This window comes from Hyla sarda, chromosome 2, assembly GCF_029499605.1.
Source record: "Hyla sarda isolate aHylSar1 chromosome 2, aHylSar1.hap1, whole genome shotgun sequence".
Taxonomy (NCBI): domain Eukaryota; kingdom Metazoa; phylum Chordata; class Amphibia; order Anura; family Hylidae; genus Hyla; species Hyla sarda.
The window spans coordinates 480,776,964-480,796,197 of NC_079190.1; the positions used below are offsets into that span (position 1 = coordinate 480,776,964).

A 19,234-nucleotide genomic window follows, 5' to 3' on the forward strand; every position below is an offset into this window, starting at 1 on the left:
CTTTTTGCTATTTATATAGTTAAAGAACATTTTGGGGTTAGTTTTACTCTCTTTGGCAATGAGTCTTTCTGTCTTTATAAAAGTGAATAAAAATGAGTAGATACAGCAGTGTTTTTCAACCGGTGTGCCAGAGCTCACTAGTGTGCTCCAACACATCCATAGGTGTGCCACAAGCTGATCACACTTACTTCACACAGTCTACTGTCCTGTTCCGTAAAAGTATAGCTATGCTCCACTCCCCCGTTCGCAGGTGTGATGGCTTGTTTCCCCATACATATCACAACGTCCTATGAAGGAGCATGCGATAATACACGTCACTCTGCCTCCTCCATGATATGATTGGAGAAACCAGCCAGCTCACAGAACATCAGGGAAGGAGAGTGGAGCTGCAGTTTTACAGAATGGGGCATCAGAGAGAATCAACATATAAGTATGTGCATTACAGGGGGATGGAAACTACCTGTTGGGGTCCTTACTATAGGGAGCAGGGGGAAACAACCTACAAGGAGTGCTACCTGCAGGGGGCAAACTACCTGCTGGAGGGTTTTACTTTCTGGGCAAGATACCTACAAGGGAGAGGATAATGGAGCTACAGTTTTAAGAACCAAGCAGCAGAGCAGAGAGAATTAGCCAAATAAGTAAGTGCATCACGGGGGGGGGGGGGGGGGTTCATGGGGTGTCTAACCTGTAGGGGGTGTGGGCAAACTACCTGCACCTAGGGGTAGGTGAAAACTGCCTACAGGTGGTCCTACCTGAAGGGCATCTTACCTTTGGGGGGATTGAGCAAACATCCCATAAGGGGTCCCATCTACAGGGGGAAAACTACTCAACTACTTGTAGGGAAGTCCTACCTATAGGGCAGGCAAAATACTTACAGACAGGCCCAACTTACACAGTGCAAGCTATCTACAGGGGGAAAATGGGTGAGAGGAATGGAGGGGGATGGTTAGGTGTGCCCGCATTTAAAAAAAAAAAATAATCAGAAAAAAAGGTTGGAAAACACTGAACTACTATTTTATAACAAGGAATGAGGTTCTTGGTGACTACCAAAATAGAGCTGCTAGATTATGGCTTCATTTTTTAACGAATGCAAGAAAGTAAATGGGATTGAGAGTGGGATAGTGCCAGAACTTTCTCTCTGGGGAGGAAACTGTTTCTCCTTGAGGAGATCCAGCTGAGCTATGGAGTTTTGCAGACAATTATTCATGGGAAAGAAGAATGCAGATTTGTTCTCTTCCAGACCAAAATAAAAAAAAACGTATCTTGCGCCAATTATTGCAGGTAGCCCATGTGAGTCAATTTTTGACCCTTTTTCAAGTCATGCAAAAGGTTTTCGGATATTTAGCAGAGCTAGAGATACACGTGTAGACAGATGTGTTCAGGTATTTGCCACTAGCTAGCTTGGGGAGATATCTTTGATGCAGATCTGGTGGGGCCATTTCTCTAGAGGGGACATAGCTCAGAAATGGGGTCTTACAAGCAGTGCTTTATGGGGAAAAAGTATACAAATTTGTGTTCTTCTAAAAGGAAAAATACTGCATCACTACTGCCACCTATTGGAAGCAGCTACCAAAAAAGTACCCAAAAACAGCTGCCACAAATGAGTGTCTGGCTTGGATAATATCCATATGCATGTTGCAAGGCTTGTTTAAGGGTCGGACGTTGACTTAGAGCATTGTTTCCCAAGTAAGCTGTCCTTTGGCTGTCTGGCATGCTGGGACTTGTAGTTATGCCACAGTGGGAGCCACACTGCTTGGGAATGTAACAACAACTTTAAGGGAAACCTTCTACAGGGGTACCCTAAACTAAGAACCATCTAATAACAGGAAGCTGACTGGTAAAGCTGCATTTAAAACCTCATAATAGCCAGTTCCCTGACGTTTCGCTGGCTCCCCAGCTTTATCAAAGGACTGATAGCTACTAAATAAAGCTGGGGAGCCAGTAAAACATCAGGGAACTGGCTATTATGAGGTTTTAAATGCAACTTTACCAACTTCTTGTTATTAGACATCAGGATAGCTCCTTTAGTGGCCATACAAATCAAGTGCACATTTTCTATGAGCCAATAACACTTTTGGGTTATTAGTACAGAGCTAGACTGTAGCTGTTATTTTAACACTGGTCTGGTTCTGACACCTAGTGGTGTCATTTCACAGCTAATTTTGTATTTTAGACAATTTAAAGTGAATAATAAAAGTTACATTGTATCGGGAGGGTTCTTAGATTAGGGGGTTTCCCCTAAAGTTGTTGTTGCATTAACTGTTACCCTGGCATTCTTTGGAGTTTTGTTGTGTGGTACACTGTTTGGGAAATAGTGACTTAGAGGGTAGTTTTTTACAATAGGTGCCACTATTGACGCAGTATAATTTCTTTTAGAAGAATGCTATTTATGGGAAAGACTCAATGTGACCTTGTAATAAATTGTTGTCCACTAATTTCAGAGGGCACTAAGTGATAAAATTCTTGTACAGCGGACACTAAAAAAGGAGTATGACCACCAGGAGTCTTCCCAAATGATATACATCATACATTCATTGCATGGAAAGTATAAAATATAGCCTACCAAAGCATTCGGTGTTAACATCTTTTTCTTGCTGATATATCCAGCTTTATCAAGTGTGCATAAAACCAAAAGCAATCCAATGGCAAGAACGGCAGCGGCTACACTAATGTAATAGACATCTGCATCACCTGTAATGAGAAGAAAGGGTCCCTATTAGGGGGATCTTAGCAATTTGGAAGCAATAAGACTTCACCCCTTCTCTCTGCAAAGCCAGAGGATTCATGGGAAATGTAGGCAGCATAGGAAAATTATTTCAGTGCAGAAATAGAAATCTGTATAGCTGAAAACTCATGCCTGCCATATCAGCTAAAAATGGATAGCACAAGAAATACACAGAAACCTCTACTATTAGTATCGGTAAATTCCCCCCATTGTGTGCTGTACTGGCGGTTACCTAAAGGGGTACTCCCGAGTCACAGCCTTCTGAACATCCGGTTCAGAAGGTGTGGAACTGTGGCTGTGGTCGCAACATCATGGTCCCACCCCCTCCATTGATGTATTGAGAGGGGGCGTGATGGTTGTTACGCCCCCTCCCATAGAGATCAATGGAGGGGGCGCGGAATGACATCGCGACTGCTGTTCCAAGCCTTCGGAACCGGATGTTCAGAAGGTTTGGGACACGGGAGTACCCCTTTAAGTCCACTAACCTGTCAGGGAACATAAAATAACCCATCAGATTTGTTTCCGTACTAACCTTTCCTTTGTGCTCCTTTCGTAACAACGCACTTCATGGGGGACACCACTTGTTTCCTGTTCATGATTTCGGTGATGTCCACTGACACACAATAGTTGGTATTGGGAAGCAAATTTGATATCTCTGTGGTATAAAGATCTTTTACAATATTTCTTAGTATTATAGGTGCCTGTGTGAGTTTAAAAAGCAGCATTAATAGTATTAACGAATAGCAACGCTCTACCCTGTTCAGAGGGCATTGGCCAAACATTCACATAAGGACAAATAGAGGACGCATGCATTTACAAATACATTTTCTCTTTCTGTCCACATATTCACCAAAATGCTTGACCTAGGTGTATGGAGTTTAAAATAACACATTTTATGGAAACTTGTCTTATAAAGAAAACCCATTCCTATACGACCTATTAAACGTCAGTACACACAGAAGGTTTAGTCAGCTCACCCCTTAAATATCCAGCCAGAAGCGCACAAACGCCAATGTGAAGACAAGAGAAGAAGTCCACAACTCCAGAAATTCATAAAATTCTTCTTTTATTTAGAATTTATTAAAAGCTGGGTATACACACAAAAGCTGGGTATACACAGCTTGTCATGTCTTGGGGATTACTCCTTAGTGATAAGCAAGATGACTAAGGGCAACCTTCCAAAATGCATCAAGCTGACCCCTTCTTGATTAAGATACATTCTAAATAAGATTAGCTTCTGCTATGATGAACCCTTAGGCTTTAATCACATGGCAGAATTTCCGCACATCTGCACCATTTCCGCATCTGCATTCATTTGGGTGATTTTAGGCAGTGGCTGAGTAACAGACAACAGAGGGTTGTAGTCAATGGAGAATATTCAGAGCAATATCTTGTCACCAGTGGGGACCTCAGGGATCTGTACTGGGACCAATATTGTTTAATATCTTCATTAGTGATATTACAGAAGGTCTCGATGATAAGGTATGTCTTTTTGCTGATGAACAAAGATATGTAACAGGGTTGATGTTCCTGGAGGGATCCGCCGAATGGAAAAGGATTTAGGCAAACTAGAAGAATGGTCAGAACTCTGGCAACTGAAATTTAATGTGGATAAGTGCAAAATAATGCACCTGGGGTGTAAAAACCCTCAGGCAGAATATAGATTATTTGACACAGTCCTGACCTCTGTATCTGAGGAGAGGGATTTAGGAGTAATTATTTCAGAAGACTTAAAGGTAAGAAGACAATGTAATAGAGCAGCAGGAAACGCTAGCAGAATGCTTGGATGTATAGGGAGAGGTATAAGCAGTAGAAAGAAAGTGCTCATGCCGCTGTACAGAACACTGGTGAGACCTCAATTGGAGTATTGTGCGCAGTACTGGAGGCCGTATCTCCAGAAGGATATACAATATAAATGAAGGAGGATATAGATACTCTAGAGAGAGTTCAGAGAAGATACTAAACTAGTACATGGATTGCAGGATAAAACGTACCAGGAAAGGTTAAAGGACCTTAACATGTATAGAAGAAAGAAGAGACAGAGGGGATATGATAGAGACTTTTAAATACATAAAGGGAATCAACACGGTAAAGGAGGAGAGCATATTTAAAAGAAGAAAAACTACCACAAGAGGACATAGTTTTAAATTAGAGGGGCAAAGGTTTAAAAGTAATATCAGGAAGTATTACTTTACTGAGAGAGTAGTGGATGCATGGAATAGCCTTCCTGCAGAAGTGGTCGCTGCAAATACAGTGAAGGAGTTTAAACATGCATGGGATAAGCATAAGGCTATCCTTCATATAAGATAGGGCCAGGGACTATTGATAGTATTCAGATTATTGGGCAGACTAGATGGGCCAAATGGTTCTTATCTGCCGACACATTCTATGTTTTTATGTTTCTATTTCTGGTTTGTGTGGAATCCATGCGGAGTCCGTATGCGGAAATTCTGTAGTGTTAATGGGAGTGCGGTATCTCATGGAAGTCTGTTGAGTCTTAATTTGATGCGGAATCCTAGCGGAATCCCCCATGCGGAAATTCTGCCGTGTGAATAGACCCTAACTGTACATGTATAACATGGCCTAAGAAATGGCCAATATTTAATGCTGTAGATGCCTACTGGGCAGAAAACTTGTTATTAAAGGGGCCACACAACACTCCTATGTACAGAACTTTATTGCAGCAAAGTTGTCATAGTAAAAATAGAACGACATTGTCACGATGCCGGCTGGCAGGAGGTGGATCCTCTGTGCCAGAGAGGGATTGGCGTGGACCGTGCTAGTGGACCGGTTCTAAGTCACTACTGGTATTCACCAGAGCCCGCCGCAAAGCGGGATGGTCTTGCTGCGGCGGTAGTGACCAGGTCGTATCCACTAGCAACGGCTCAACCTCTCTGACTGCTGAAGATAGGCGCGGTACAAGGGAGTAGACAGAAGCAAGGTCGGACTTAGCAGAAGGTCGGGGCAGGCAGCAAGGATCGTAGTCAGGGGCAACGGCAGGAGGTCGGAACACAGGCTAAGAACACACAAGGGAACGCTTTCACTAGGCACAAGGGCAACAGCATGCCCGGAAGAATTTTTTTGTAGAAGAACCGCTCCAGCTCCTACTGAGGAGGCATCAACCTCCAATAGGAAGGGTTTAGATGGGTCAGGTCTGGAGAGCACGGGAGCAGAAGAAAAGGCCGACTTGAGCCGTTTAAAGGCGTCTTCCGCTTGAGGAGGCCAGGACTTAGGATTGGCATTCTTCTTGGTTAAAGCCACGATAGGAGCCACAATGGTGGAAAAATGTGGAATAAATTGTCTGTAATAATTGGCGAACCCCAAAAAACGTTGGATAGCACGGAGTCCGGAGGGGCGTGGCCAATCTAAGACGGCAGAGAGTTTGTCTGGATCCATTTGTAGTCCCTGGCCAGAGACCAAGTATCCTAGGAAAGGAAGAGATTGACATTCAAACAGACATTTCTCCATTTTGGCATAAAGTTGATTGTCACGAAGTCTCTGAAGAACCATGCGGACATGCTGGCGGTGTTCTTCTAGGTTGGCAGAAAAAATCAGAATATCGTCCAGATACACAACAACACAGGAATATAAGAGATCACGAAAAATTTCATTAACAAAGTCTTGGAAGACGGCAGGGGCGTTGCACAGGCCAAAGGGCATGACCAGATACTCAAAGTGTCCATCTCTAGTGTTAAATGCCGTTTTCCATTCATCCCCCTCCCTGATGCGGATGAGATTATAAGCACCTCTTAAGTCCAGTTTGGTAAAGATGTGGGCACCTTGGAGGCGATCAAAGAGTTCAGAGATAAGAGGTAGAGGGTAGCGGTTCTTTACCGTGATTTTATTAAGACCGCGGTAGTCAATGCAAGGACGTAGGGAGCCATCTTTTTTGGACACAAAGAAAAATCCAGCTCCGGCAGGAGAGGAGGATTTGCGGATAAACCCCTTTTTTAAATTTTCCTGGATGTACTCAGACATAGCAAGAGTCTCTGGGGCGGACAGAGGATAAATTCTGCCCCGGGGTGGAGTAGTGCCCGGGAGGAGGTCAATAGGACAGTCATAAGGCCTGTGAGGAGGTAGAGTCTCAGCTTGTTTTTTGCAAAACACATCAGCAAAGTCCATATAGGCCTTAGGGAGACCGGTTACAGGGGGAACCACAGGGTCACGGCAGGGAGTACTGGGAACCGGTTTAAGGCAGTCCTTGAAACAAGAGATACCCCAGCTCTTGATCTCCCCTGTGGACCAATCCAGGGTTGGGGAATGGCGTTGGAGCCACGGTAGTCCAAGGAGAATTTCGGAAGTGCAATTGGGGAGGACCAAGAACTCAATTTTTTCTTGATGAGGTCCGATGCACATTAGAAGGGGCTCCGTGCGGTAACGTATGGTACAGTCCAATCTTTCATTGTTAACACAATTGATGTAGAGGGGCCTGGCGAGACTGGTTACCGGGATGTTGAACCTGTTGATGAGAGAGGCCAAAATAAAGTTTCCTGCAGATCCGGAATCCAAGAAGGCCATAGTAGAGAAGGAGAAGGTAGATGCAGATATCCGCACAGGCACAGTAAGACGTGGAGAAGCAGAGTAGACATCAAGGACTGTCTCACTTTTGTGCGGAGTCTGCGTGCGTCTTTCCAGGCGGGGAGGACGGATAGGACAATCCTTCAGGAAGTGTTCGGTACCGGCACAGTACAGGCAGAGATTCTCCATGCGGCGTCGTGTCCTCTCTTGAGGTGTCAGGCGAGACCGGTCAACTTGCATAGCCTCCACGGCAGGAGGCACAGGAACGGATTGCAGAGGACCAGAGGAGAGAGGAGCCGGGGAGAAAAAACGCCTCGTGCGAACAAAGTCCATATCCTGGCGGAGCTCCTGACGCCTTTCGAAAAAACGCATGTCAATGCGAGTGGCAAGATGAATGAGTTCATGTAGATTAGCAGGAATTACTCGTGCGGCCAGAACATCTTTAATGTTGCTGGATAGGCCTTTTTTAAAGGTCGCGCAGAGGGCCTCATTATTCCAGGATAGTTCAGAAGCAAGAGTACGGAATTGTATGGCGTACTCGCCAACGGAAGAATTACCCTGGACCAGGTTCAGCAGGGCAGTCTCAGCAGAGGAGGCTCGGGCAGGTTCCTCAAAGACACTACTAAATTCCGAGAAGAAGGAGTGTACAGAGGCAGTGACGGGGTCATTGCGGTCCCAGAGCGGTGTGGCCCATGACAGAGCTTTTCCAGACAGAAGGCTGACTACGAAAGCCACCTTAGACCTTTCAGTAGGAAACTGGTCCGACATCATCTCCAAGTGCAGGGAACATTGTGAAAGAAAGCCACGGCAAAACTTAGAGTCCCCATCAAATTTATCCGGCAAGGATAGTCGTAGGCCTGAAGCGGCCACTCGCTGCGGAGGGGTGCAGGAGCTGGCGGAGGAGATGATTGCTGAAGCTGTGGTAGTAGCTGCTGTAGCATCACGGTCAGTTGAGACAGCTGGTGGCCTTGTTGCGCTATCTGTTGTGACTGCTGGGCGACCACCGTGGTGAGGTCAGCGACAACTGGCAGAGGTACTTCAGCGGGATCCATGGCCGGATCTACTGTCACGATGCCGGCTGGCAGGAGGTGGATCCTCTGTGCCAGAGAGGGATTGGCGTGGACCGTGCTAGTGGACCGGTTCTAAGTCACTACTGGTATTCACCAGAGCCCGCCGCAAAGCGGGATGGTCTTGCTGCGGCGGTAGTGACCAGGTCGTATCCACTAGCAACGGCTCAACCTCTCTGACTGCTGAAGATAGGCGCGGTACAAGGGAGTAGACAGAAGCAAGGTCGGACGTAGCAGAAGGTCGGGGCAGGCAGCAAGGATCGTAGTCAGGGGCAACGGCAGGAGGTCGGAACACAGGCTAAGAACACACAAGGGAACGCTTTCACTAGGCACAAGGGCAACAGACATTTTGATACTAAGATTACACTATGACATTCTATTAAAGGAGTTATCTGTGGTAGCCTGGGGGATGTAGGGTATGGGGAGTGTAGCTGTGCGGTGACTAAAGGGTGTTTATTAACCCTTGCTATTCGTGACGCCAGGGTGTGGGCTCCTCAGTAATGCTTGTCCTACCGCCACCCTTCCCAAGAGCGATAGGGAGGTAGATAATAACAGATTGTCCTCAACCGGAGAGTTTTCTGAAACAGGATTAACTTTTACTGAAGGTTTTCTGCAAGCTTCAATAACAGTACAGTCTCTAGGCATACAACTGCTTACTTTGGAGATTGACAAAGGTTGGGACTTTAGCAATTTAATGTCTTTTAGTATTGTGCGCTGTTCCACTGGATTTAGGGGATTCAGTTGCGGTCCAGTAGTCACGCTAGCATTAGCGGGGTTTAGATTAGAACTCACAGTTTTGGTTCAGCTTAGGTTGGTAGGTTTTTCAGGCATAGCGTGTCTTTGAAAGTTCTGCTAGTCCTGCTAGTCCGGCATCCACGAGAGAAGCAACCCAAAAGAGCGATAATTGGCTTCAGCTCCCTTATATGGGCAGGGGCTGGACTAATGCTAATTGCTCCAATACTGATGTCAATCACTATTACAAAGACTTGTGGGTCATACGTGACCCAAGGACCTCCAAAGGTCCTCCAACACACCATAGAGGATATTAACATGGTCACATGATCAAAGGTCCTGCAACGCTAAACAAGGTAAGTACTATACATTATATTAAATATATATTATTATTATTATTATTAATAAATATATACATGTTTTAACATTAGAGAATTAGACTTGAGTAGAGGCGACTAGGGGCTGTCCCACCATAGGAACCCTACCTGAATGTAGTTACTCTGACTTTGGGGACCTCTACACTAGGTACAATATGTAATACGGTACCGGGACAGCACATATCCATAGGGGTTATCAATATTCAGGAGGGGTCCAACGCCTGACACTCCTGTGGATTGAAGGGGCAGCGGTGTTGTAAAAGCGCTACAGGTTCTTCTATGTTTACATTGGCTGCAAGCCATTGTGCTTTTGCACCAAGTCTCTAGAGATTCACCTGGCACTGCTGTGGGACAATCAATAGGTGTATCTTGTGGTCACGTTTTCAGCGCTATTCACACTAGTACTTAGGTGGTGGTGCTCTCGCTAAGTGGTCACTGTATACACACACTGGAGAGATATGAAAGAAGACGCGGATAACTCACCACTGTTCCAATGTTGTGTTCTTTATTCAGATGGTAAAAGGTGGCTACACATGGACAGATGGTATGGCAGGGCAGTGGGTGGTGGGGAGCCACGTCCGGAGCGACGGCGCGTTTCGCCGTCGCTCCGGACGTGGCTCCCCACCACCCACTGCCCTGCCATACCTTCTGTCCATGTGTAGCCACCTTTTACCATCTGAATAAAGAACACAACATTGGAACAGTGGTGAGTTATCCGCGTCTTCTTTCATATCTCTCCAGTGTGTGTATATTGTGCTTTTGCATGTGCTGTACTTTTTGCAGTGGTGGCGCAAAATATTGCACTGTTCAACAGCTGCAGTACTTTGTACCAATGCTGATCAGGAGTTGGGCCCGTGTAAGTTTCAGTGTAGTTCCTGTTCATCTCTAAATAACTACTTTCCAGTGATCATCTTATTACATAAATTTCAGGTTACCATATATTATGTATAGTAACCATTTTCCTTAAAGGGGTACTCAGGTGGGAAACATTTTTTTACAAGTCAACTGGTGCCAGAAAGTTATACAGATTTGTAAATTACTTCTATTAAAAATCTTAATCCTTCCAGTACTTATCAGCTGCTGTATACTACAGAGGAAGTTGTGTTGTTCTTTCAAGTCTGAACACAGTGCTCTCTGATGCCACCTCTGTTTGTGTCGGGAACTGTCAGGAGCATTAGAGGTTTACTATAGTGATTTGCTTCTACTAATTCTTCAACAGCTGGAGGCACCCTGGTTGGAGCACACTGTTGGAGAAAGCTTATGAGTTTGCTTCACCAGTGATGCTTGCAGGCAGCCAGAAGTACATTATTTTAAAGGGGTTATCCAGGAAAAAAAAATGTTTTTTATATATCAACTGGCTCCAGAAAGTTAAACAGATTTGTAAATTACTTATTTAAAAAAATCTTAATCCTTTCAGTACTTATGAGCTTCTGAAGTTAAGGTTGTTCTTTTCTGTCTAAGTGCTCTCTGAGGACACGTGTCTCAGGAACCGCCCAGTTTAAAAGAGGTTTGCTATGGGGATTTGCTTCTAAACTGGGCGGTTCCTGAGACACGTGTCATCAGAGAGCACTTAGACAGAAAAGAACAACCTTAACTTCAGAAGCTCATAAGTACTGAAAGGATTAAGATTTTTTAATAGAAGTAATTTACAAATCTGTTTAACTTTCTGGAGCCAGTTGATATATAAAAAAAAGTTTTTTCCTGGATAACCCCTTTAAGGCTATGTACATATGGTGGAATTTCCAAACAGAATTTCGTGAGAATATCCCACTGCAGCAATTTATACTAAAGGAATTCTGCTGCACTTGGCACATTGCGGAAATTCCAAAGAATTTCTGCCGCAGAAATTCTGATTCCAGAAAGAATAGTCATGTCTTTTTTTTTCCCTGCAGATTCTGCTCAGGAATGCATTACCGTCTATGAAACTATGCATTTCCGAGCGGTCCTTGTGCTCGCCAGAACTTTTTAATGTGCAGAACGTTTTTTCCGGGCAGACATTCTGCACAGAAATAACCATGTGAACATAGCCTAAAGGGGTATTCCAGCACTCCAAAGATCTCCAGAATGCAGTCCTGCAGTGTGAGGGAAATGTACCCAAATCTGTGTAAAGGAAAAGTGTTGCAGTTGCCCACAGCAACAAATCAGATCTCTTCTTTCATTTTTCACAGGCCTCTTTAACCACTTAAGGACCTAGGGCATATGGATACGCCTTGACGTCCTGGTACTTAAGGACCCAGGGCGTATCCATACGGGGACCGGACCGGGATGCCTGCTGATATCGTTCATCAGGCATCCCGCCCAAATGCCCAGGGGGTCGTCAGACCCCCCCATGTCGGCGATCGCGGCAGATCGTTGGTGAATTCGGGTCATACGGGTCACGTGTGACCCGCTGACCCAAAGATACAAGGTGATCGGGGTGTACAGTACACCCCCTTTCACCCACTGTATCTATGGGGAGGTGGCGATTTCGTCACCCCCCCCCCCCCCCCCAGGAGCGCTGCTATTGGAGCTCTCTGTAGATGAGTCTCTCATCAGTTTTAAGGGGAGACTCATCTTCCGCCAGTATATTCCCTTGAAGCGGACGCGATATGGCGTGAAGCTATATAAAGTTTGTGAGAGTACCTCCGTGTACACTTACAAGTTTAGGGTGTATGAGGGACGAGATTCCCGTATTGAACCCCCAGATTGTTCCCCCACTCTGGGTGTTAGCGGGAAAATCGTTTGGGACCTTATGTACCCATTGCTGGATAAGGGTTACCACGTGTACGTGGACAACTTTTATACCAGCATCCCTCTCTTCACACCCCTTGCCGCCAGATCGACGTCCGCTTGTGGGACCGTGCGGAAGAATCAGAGAGGCCTCCCTCTAAATTTTGTTCAGACACCTATGCCCAAGGGTGAGTCCCGTGCCCTTACCCATGAAAACCTGTTGCTGGTCAAGTATAAGGATAAGAGGGATGTCCTCCGTATGCTGACCACTATTCATGGTAACGGCAGCTCACCTGTCCCTGTGCGAGGTACCACAACAACGGTCCTCAAGCCCAATTGTATTCTGGACTACAATCAGTATATGGGGGGAGTTGATCTTTCTGATCAAATCCTGAAGCCATATAACGCCATGCGGAAAACACGTGTATGGTACAAGAATGTTGCGGTCTACTTGGTACAGGTTGCCATGTACAACTCTTTTGTACTGTACCAGAACGCTGGCAACACAGGGACATACCTTCAGTTCCAAGAAGAAGTCCTAAAGGTCCTGATCTTTTCTGACCGGGAAAGAGCAGGCCGGACTTCCCAAGGAACTGAAGTTATAGGTGCCAGGGTCGTCCCAGGCCAACACTTTCCAGGTGATATCCCCCACACTGGAAAGAAGGGACGATCCCAGAAAAAATGCAGAGTGTGTAACAGGAAGGGGATTCGGAAGGACACCACCTATCAGTGTGACACTTGCCCTGATCATCCGGGCCTCTGCATTAAAAACTGCTTCAGGGAGTATCACACTTCCATGCAGTACTAAATTTTCCCTTTTCATTTTCATTTTCCATAATTTGACCCCAATGTACCAAGTCCAGAGTACATTCCAAGTTTTAACCCCATAAAACCACTAAATTGGCCAAAAAACTCTCATAAAAAAAATTAAAAAAAAAACTGATAAGACCTCTGGGGGTATTTTTTTCTCTGGGACATGGGTCACTGAGTCACTATCATCGGGGAATTTTTATGTTGCCTCAAATGCGCAGCGCTCTCTCTCCACCTGAGCGGGGTGCACATTTGAGGCAACAGGTTAGGGACGGCCACACACATCACATTCCCAGAATGATGATTCAGAGCATAGGGTTTGGGGTGGGCATATTTTTTAGTTTTGGCTATGCTCAGGGTCATCATTCTGGGAACATAACCTGTTTTATCCTTTTATGTCCCACTGTACCCCTTATTAGTTATTAGTGTACCCCATATAATGCCCCTTGAGGGGGGGTCCCACTGTTCTGGCTCCATAGGCAGAAGCTCAAGGCCCCACCCGGAGATCCGTTTTACGGCCAGATATGAGGTATGTCCTTTTTCCAAAGAAATGTATTTACAAATTACATTTTTTTTGCTTTTCTGGCAGTAAATGCGACACCCCCCCCCCCCCCCATTTCAGCAAAATTAGCAAATGTGACTCCTTCTCTTCTGAGCACTGTAGCGCTCCTGCAGTGCATTTGACGTCCACTTATGGGGTACCTACATACTCAGAAGAGATGGGGTTACAAATATTGGGAGGTATTTTCTACTATTAACCCTTGCAAAAATGTGAAGTTTATTCCTTGTTACGTTCCTCAAGGGGTCTAGTTTCCAAAATGGTATGCCATGTGTTTTTTTTTTTTTGCTGTTCTGGCACCATAGGGGCTTCCTAAATGCGACATGCTCCCCGAGCAAAATTTGCTCTCAAAAAGCCAAATATGACTCCTTCTCTTCTGAGCATTGTAGTTCGCCCGTAGTGCACTTCAGGTCAACTTATGGGGTACCTCCATACTCAGAAGAGATGGGGTTACAAATTTTGGGGGGTATTTTCTGCTATTAACCCTTGCAAAAATGTGAAATTTGGGGGGAAACACACATTTTAGTGAAAAAATATATATATATATTTTTTTACATATGCAAAAGTCGTAAAACCCCTGTGGGGTATTAAGGCTCACTTTATTCCTTGTTATGTTCCTCAAGGGGTCTAGTTTCCAAAATGGCATGCCATGTGTTTTTTTTCTTGTTCTTCTGGCACCATAGGGGCTTCCTAAATGTGACATGCCCCCCAAAAACCATTTCAGAAAAACTCACTCTCCAAAATCCCACTGTCGCTCCTTCCCTTATGAGCCCTCTACTGCGCCCGCCGAACACTTGACATACACATATGAGGTATTTCCTTACTCGAGAGAAATTGGGTTACACATTTTAAGAAAATTTATCTCTTTTTACCCCTTGTAAAAATGCAAAAACTGGGTTTACAAGAACATGCGAGTGTAAAAAATGAAGATTTTGAATTTTCTCCTTCAACTTGCGGCTATTCCTGTGAAACACCAAAAGGGTTAACAAACCTTTTGAATGTCATTTTGAATACTTTGAGGGGTGCAGTTTTTATAGAGTATTTCTAATAAGAAGGCCCTTCAAATCCACTTCTAAACAGAACTGGTCCCTGAAAAAATCCGATTTTGAAAATTTTGTGAAAAATTGGAAAATTGCTGCTGAACTTTGAAGCCCTCTGATGTCTTTCAAAAGTAAAAACATGTCAACTTTATGACGCAAACATAAAGTAGACATATTGTATATGTGAATCAATATATCATTTATTTGGAATATTAATTTTCCTTATAAGCAGAGAGCTTCAAAGTAAAAAAAATGCTAAATTTTCAATTTTTTCATCAAATTTGGGAATTTTTCACCAAGAAATGATACAAGTATCGACAAAATTTTACCACTAACATAAAGTAGAATATGTCACGAAAAAACAATCTTGGAATCAGAATGAAAGGTAAAAGCATCCCAGAGTTATTAATGCTTAAAGTGACAGTGGTCAGATGTTAAAAAAAATGGCCGGGTCCTTAAGGTATATTTGGGCTGGGTCCTTAAGGGGTTAAAGATCAAATTACATTTCTCATCCTCCTACCACCCACAGTCCAATGGACAAGTGGAGAGAGTAAACCAGATCCTTGGTGACTACCTGCGACATTTTGTCTCCTCCCGCCAAGATGATTGGGTCGACCTGTTACCCTGGGCTGAATTCTCGTACAATTTCAAAAACTCTGAGTCATCCGCCAAGTCTCCGTTCTTTGTGGTGTACGGCCGTCACTCACTTCCCCCCCCCCCCATCCCCACTTCTTCTGGAGTTCCTGCCGTAGACGAATTGACCCTCCTCTATCTGGAAGGAGACTCAAAAGTAGCTCTCACTGGCCTCCTCTCGCATGAAGAAACATGCGGATAAGAAAAGAAGAACTCCTCCTGTCTTTGCACCTGGTGACAAAGTGTGGCTCTCTGCCAAACATATTCGGTTTCGTGTCCCTAGCTACAAGCTGGGTCCTCATTTCCTCGGGCCATTCAGAGTCAAAAGTCAAATTAACCCTGTCTCCTACAAGCTCCATCTTCCTCCTTCTCTTCGTATTCCTAACTCCTTTCATGTATCCCTTCTCAAACCTCTCATTCTTAACCGCTTTTCCACCAAGGTCACCGTTCCTGCTCCTGTCACTGGGTCCTCTGACGTCTTCTCGGTAAAAGAAATCCTCGCCTCCAAGGTCTTCAGAGGTAAAAAAAAAAAAAATTTTTGTTGACTGGGAGAATTGTGGCCCCGAAGAGAGGTCTTGGGAGCCCGAGGACAATATCCTTGACAAAGAACTCATCCATAGGTTCCTGGGCTCCAAAAAGAGGGGGAGACCCAAGGGGGGGGGCACTGTCACGCCGAGCGCTCCGGCTCCCGCTCTCCGATCGCACCCCGTGTCTCTCACTCACCACGTCCTCCTTCACTGCCCTCCCGGCGCGCGCGGTGCCCTGAGAAAGCGTTTTGTGTATCCCAAGCCTGTGTATCCAGACCCTTGCCGTTGCCCCTGACTACGAACCATTGCTGCCTGCCCAGACCTTCTGCTACGTCCGACCTTACTCTTGCCTTGTCCTTCTGTACTGCACCTGACTCAGCTGTCAGTGAGGTTGAGTCGCTATCGGGTGGAACGACCTGGGGGTTACCTGCCGCTGCAAGTCCATCCCGCTTTGCGGCGGGCTCTGGTGAAAACCAGTAACCCCTTAGATTCCATTCCCCTGGTACGGCCCACGCCATCACCTCACTGACACAGAGGATCAACCTCCAGTGTCCTCTCTGCATACCAGTCCGGATCCTGACACTTATGAACTATGTTACTATGTTACTACTTCGTATTTTCATAAACGCTGTCCACTGTAGCTTTCTTTACTGCACAGCACTTATGCACTTATTGTATTTGCCATGCAGAAAGACAGTCCTAGTAATACAAAGATATGAAGAATTCAAGCATTGGTATCTAGCCTTATATTTCATTAGCAGTTTGCTAAATTAACCACAAGATGGTGCTAAATAAATGTACAGTAAAGTAAATGAACTTTGGGGATTATAGGACACAAAATATTACTGTAGCAGATTTATAGCAAAAATCATAAATAAGTTAAAAGTAGGAAGTAATAGGAAGCTAAACAGAAGAAATAAAAAAATAGTTGTGGTCCTATCTTTAGCTTCTACTTTATTTGTAATTCCCAAAACTAGACACTAGATGGTAGTCAGTAAACAAAAATGTTACACTACAAGGAAACACTGAACTCATATTACATAACAACTAGAGATGAGCGAATCGAAGTTGACGAACCCGAATTTGTTACAAATTTCATGAAAAATTTGATTTGCAATGAATGCGAATATCACCGCGATTCTATTGCGCGAATCGCTTCATTAAACTCCATTTTACAGCATTCCAGCCTATTGGAGAGCTAAGATGGCGGATCCACATGTGAGTACATGGGGTAGGGGATTATGGGAGGGCGGGAAACAGCGGCGGGAATGAAGGTAGGCGGGCTGACCCTGAATCACATGTGAGATGCAGCCTATCAGTGTTCACTGACCCCTGTGATGTCACAGCCCCTATATAATCGGCGGCCATCTTGCCTCACTTCATTTTATCTATGCACTCAGATGGAGAGGACGGGACTGCGTGTGTGTGAATAGCTCATACCACAGCGTTACACTGCAACTGCTAGTCACATCAGCATTAGGGAAAGACAGGAGTGCAGAGTGCTGTGCTGTTACACTGAGAAGGATCATTGATTGCTAAACCTCCTATTCACGTTATTGAGCATTGCAGCAGAGAGGGGCAGATAGCTGTCAGCTGCCTCATACACATCTCCAAGCTGCCTGAACTTTCTGAAGCATCTCATCTCCTCATTTTTCTGCCCAATTGAGTTTATTTTTATTTGCTCCACAAATCTTCTGCTGCTAGGGTTGCCACCTTTCCCTCAGAAAAATACCGGTCATGGGTGTGGCTATGTGGGGGTGGAGCTACAAAGGGGGAGGGGCCAGATTGCACAGGGGCTGAGGGATCAGGGGTTTAAGAAATGGCATAGGGGATTGGAGGGATACAAAATATATGCGGGGGGAATTTTCCTATATCGCACAAAAAAATTTACATTTAGAGAATACCTACCAAAACCCTATTTATGCCAGCGGCGGCGGTAGTGGTGGTGCGCAACAGCAACGCTGGCTCTCTCTGATGACGAGTGACGTCCCCCTGCGCAACGTCAGATAAACAGGCTAATCAGACAGTATCCCACATAACAGGATTAGATACACAGGCTCAGCAGACAGTATCACACATGACAGATTTAGATGCACAGGCTCAGCAGATAGTATCCCACATGACAGATTTGGATATACAGGCTCAGCTCACAGTATCACACATGACAGAATTAGATACACAGGCTCAGCAGACAGTATCGCACATGACAGGATTAGATACAGAGCGCAGCAGACAGTATCACACATGACAGGATTAGATACAGAGCGCAGCAGATAGTTTCACACATTAAAACATTAAATCAGTGTTTCCCAACCAGGGTGCCTCCAGCTATTGCAAAACTACAACTCCCAGCATGCCCGGACAGCCAAAGGCTGTCTGGGCATGCTGGGAGTAATAGTTTTGCAACAGCTGGAGGCACCCTGGTTGGGAAACACTGCATTAAATACACAATTATGCAGAGAGGTCTCACCAGTCTCTTGTCTTCACTTTCTCCTTTCCCCGGGCGGCTCCAGGTTAAGGAATGTCCGAGGTTGAGGAGGAATGGGGTGGGCAATTATTTATCCCATGGGGCCACATGAGAAACTAAAAATATTGTGGAGGGCCGGGTAGTTTTTCCCCAGATCAGGCAGCATAGTTGTCCCCCAGATTAGGAGCATAGTTGTCCCCCAGATTAGGCAGCATAGTTGTCCCCCAGATTAGGCAGCATAGTTGTCCCCCAGATTAGGAGCATAGTTGTCCCCCAGATTAGGCAGCATAGTTGTCCCCCAGATTAGGCAGCATAGTTGCCCCCCAGATTAGGCAGCATAGTTGTCCCCCAGATTAGGAGCATAGTTGTCCCCCAGATTAGGAGCATAGTTGTCCCCCAGATTAGGCAGAATAGTTGTCCCCCAGATTAGGCAGTTTACCCCCCCCCCCCCCCCCCCCAACCCACACACACACACACACATATATACACAGACACATAGAGACACATACACAGACACATGTATACAGACACATATATACTCAGACACATGTATACAGACACATGTATACAGACACATATATACACAGACACATATATATACACAGACACATATATACACAGACACATATATACACAGACACATATATACACACACACACATATATACACAGACACATATATACACAGACACATATATACACAGACACATATATACACAGACACTCACCCGCCCTGCGCTGCAGAGGGAGACAGAATACACGGCCTCTCCCCTCCCTGCTCTGCCTATGGAGGGTTGTAAGACTGCACGGGGCAGAGAGAAGGCGGGGGAGGGGGAGAGAGGAGACAGGAGGTGCACGCCCCCTCCCCAGCACTGTACAGTCTCTTCCTGTCATCGCACGGAGCTCTCCCTGTCACAGGCTGCAGGTGTCAGACCTGGGCATTGTACGGCCGGACATGAAAGAAGTGCTCTTCTGGGGATGCTGCTCCGTCCGCCCCTGTCAGTGAATGAAAAATACCGGCCATTGCATGGCCGGTATTTTTCATCCAAACTTACCGGCACAGCCCGGAAT

At 45.4% G+C, this 19,234-nt stretch overlaps 1 protein-coding gene across 1 annotated transcript in view; it reads right to left on the minus strand.

The window, feature by feature from the left end:
• LOC130357503 (interferon alpha/beta receptor 2-like) overlaps positions 1-19,234 on the minus strand; it is an 89,531-nt gene that overhangs the window by 39,098 nt on the left and 31,199 nt on the right. Inside the window, exons 6-7 of the mRNA XM_056560200.1 lie at positions 3,258-3,426; positions 2,564-2,691 (exon numbers count right to left, since the gene is read on the minus strand). Coding sequence (XP_056416175.1) covers positions 2,564-2,691; positions 3,258-3,426 — 297 coding nt within the window. The remainder of the gene's footprint in view (positions 1-2,563; positions 2,692-3,257; positions 3,427-19,234) is intronic.